The following is a 2,911-nucleotide window of genomic DNA, read 5'->3' as shown; positions in this document are numbered from 1 at the left end:
ACCAAGGTGGCTCAAATCAAAGAAATTGGAATAACAACTACAACTTCTCAAATCGGAGTTCAAACCTGTATGTTCCTCCAAAGGGGAAATATTCAAATCAAGGTTCCTCAAGTGATTTCAAAATTGGAGATGCAAATGAGAGACCTCTCTAGGTAACAAAATCTGAAGCAAAAAGGGATACTTCCAAGTGACACAATTGCGAACCCAAAGGGTAGCGGGGGTGGTCCAACTTCTCATATCATGGCAATTACTACTCAGAGTGGGAAGTTACTACAAGGAGGGAGTGAACAAGTGGTTGAAGTTGAAGAGTTCGAACATGAAGTTGAGGTTGAAGAGCCAAGTGTTGTTGAAATTGAAAAGGTTCTAGAGGAGTTGAAAGTGCAACAAGAAAACCGGGAAGAGATAAAGGAAAAGGTAAAAGAAACACCAAAAACTCTACCACTTATTCCTAGACCTCCTCCTCCATTTCCTCAAAGACTTGCTAGGAAGTTTGATGATAGCAAACTCGAAAAGTTCTATGACATTCTCAAGCAATTGTTGGTGAATATTCCATTTGTGGAAGCAATTCAAGAGATGCCGGGTTTTGCTAAATATTTGAAAGATTTGATTACCAAGAAGAGAACCACCAAAAATGAAGTGGTGAATGTGACTCACCGAGTTAGTTCCATCATTGCAAAATCTACTGTTCACAAGAAAGAAGACCCGGGAGCTTTCACCATTCCTTGTACTATTGGGGCACATGATTTTTCAAGATCCCTTTGTGATAATGGGGCTAGCATCAACTTGATGCCTCTTGCCATTTACAAGCAAGCAGGGTCAGGTATGCCAAGGCCCATAAGTATGAGATTGCAAATGGCCGATCGTTCCATAAAGAGACCGGTAGGAATTGTTGATGATTTGCTCGTTAAAGTGGGAAAGTTTCATTTACCCGCCGATTTCGTAATCCTTAATTGTGCGGTTGACAAAGAGATCCCTATCATTTTGGGGAGACCATTCCTAGCCACAGGAAGAGCACTAATGGATTCGGAACGGAATGAGATCAAATTTCGTGTGAATAATGAAAAGGTTACATTCCAAGCAAGCAAGGGTATGAAACTACCACATGAATATGAGAGCATCTCGGTGATTGATGTTGTTGATGAAGTGGAAGACGCGGTTGAAATGAAGATGGAAGAACAATGCCTTGGTGAGGCGTTAGCGGCTATTTTGGTGAACTTTGGTGGTGAAGATATGGAAGGATATATGGAATTGGTAAATGCATTGGAGGGGCTTGGGTCCTACACTTATGCTCCCGCAAAGCTCTCTCTCGACTTGGAGAATAGAGCCACTCCTCCCGCAAAGCCTTCTATTATTGAGCCACCACAATTAGAGCTCAAACCACTTCCACCACACTTGAGGTATAAATTTCTTGGCTCAAATGATACTTTAACGGTAATCGTTTCCTCTTTGTTGAATGATGTGCAGGTAGAACAATTGTTGGAAGTCTTGAAGGAGCATAGACAATCTATTGGATGGACAATTGCGGACATCCGAGGGATTCCCCCCGGAATTTGCGAACACAAGATCCAATTGGAGAGTGAGACAAAACCAAGAGTGGAACATCAACGACGGTTGAACCTGTCCATGCAAGAGGTAGTAAAGAAAGAAATCATCAAGTGGTTGGATGCTGGGGTAGCCTACCCCATTGCCGATAGTTCTTGGGTGAGCCCGGTGCAATGTGTGCCGAAAAGGGAGGCATGACTATGATTGAAAATGATAAAAATGAGCTCATCCCAACAAGAACGGTCACAGGATGGAGGGTGTGTATGGATTATCGGAAGCTCAACAGTGCCACATGCAAAGACCATTTCCCTATGCCTTTTATTGATCAAATGCTTGATCAGCTAGCGGGAAGGTCATTCTATTTCTTTCTTGATGGATATTCCAGTTACAATCAAATCAACATCGCATTGGAGGATCAAGAGAAGACAATATTCACTTGTCCTTATGGAACTTTTGCCTTTAGTCGGATGCCGTTTGATTTATGCAACGCTCCAGCTACTTTTCAAAGATGCATGATGTCCATCTTCTCCGATATGGTGGAGGATTTTCTAGAGGTTTTCATGGACGACTTTTCGGTGGTAGGTGACTCTTTTGAGCATTGTATCAACAATCTCAGATAAGTGCTTAAGAGATGTGAGGCGACCAACCGTGTGCTCAACTGGGAGAAATGCCACTTCATGGTGGATGAAGGCATTGTATTGGGGCATAAAATTTCAAAACATGGCATAGAGGTTGATCGGGAAAAGATCGAGATCATTTCCAAACTCCCTCCACCTATTTCTGTTAAAGGTGTCCGAAGTTTCTTGGGGCATGCCGGATTCTATAGGCGTTTCATCAAGGATTTTTCCAAGATTGCAAATCCTATGTGAAAACTCCTTGAGAAAGATGCAAAATTTGTGTTTGAAAAGAAATTCCTCAAAGCCTTTGAGGAATTGAAGCAAAGGCTCACCACGGCACATATTATTATCACACCCGATTGGTCTCTTCCTTTCAAGCTCATGTGTGACGCTAATGGTGCAGTTATTGGAGAAATTCTTGGCCAACGTCACAACAAGGTTCTCCACCCGGTCTATTATGCAAGCAAGATACTCAATGGAGCGCAAATGAATTACACGGTGACTGAGCAAGAACTTCTTGCCATTGTCTATGCCTTTGAGAAGTTCCGGGCTTATTTGTTAGGATCCAAGGTGATAGTGTACACAGATCATACTAATCTTTGCTATCTCATGGGAAAGAAGGATGTAAAGCCTAGGTTAATTTGGTGGGTCTTGTTGTTGCAAGAATTTGACTTCGAAGTCAAGGATCGCAAGGGAACTCAAAATCAAGTAGCGGATCATTTATCAAGGCTTGAAGAGGCAAGGAGACCAAA

The 2,911-nt window shown here is 42.4% G+C and overlaps 1 protein-coding gene across 1 annotated transcript; it reads left to right on the top strand.

The window, feature by feature from the left end:
- The first annotated feature begins 240 nt into the window (after nucleotides 1–240).
- LOC138879709 (uncharacterized) lies at nucleotides 241–1,740 on the top strand. Its single transcript, XM_070159342.1, has one exon. It carries the CDS (start codon nucleotides 241–243, stop codon nucleotides 1,738–1,740), a length of 1,500 nt encoding a protein of 499 aa, XP_070015443.1.
- Nucleotides 1,741–2,911: the final 1,171 nt, after the last annotated feature.

Source organism: Nicotiana sylvestris, chromosome 10 (assembly GCF_000393655.2).
Source record: "Nicotiana sylvestris chromosome 10, ASM39365v2, whole genome shotgun sequence".
In the NCBI taxonomy this organism is placed as follows: domain Eukaryota; kingdom Viridiplantae; phylum Streptophyta; class Magnoliopsida; order Solanales; family Solanaceae; genus Nicotiana; species Nicotiana sylvestris.
The sequence above is the reverse complement of the archived record's forward strand: the minus strand, read 5'-3'. Positions and strand labels throughout refer to the sequence as shown.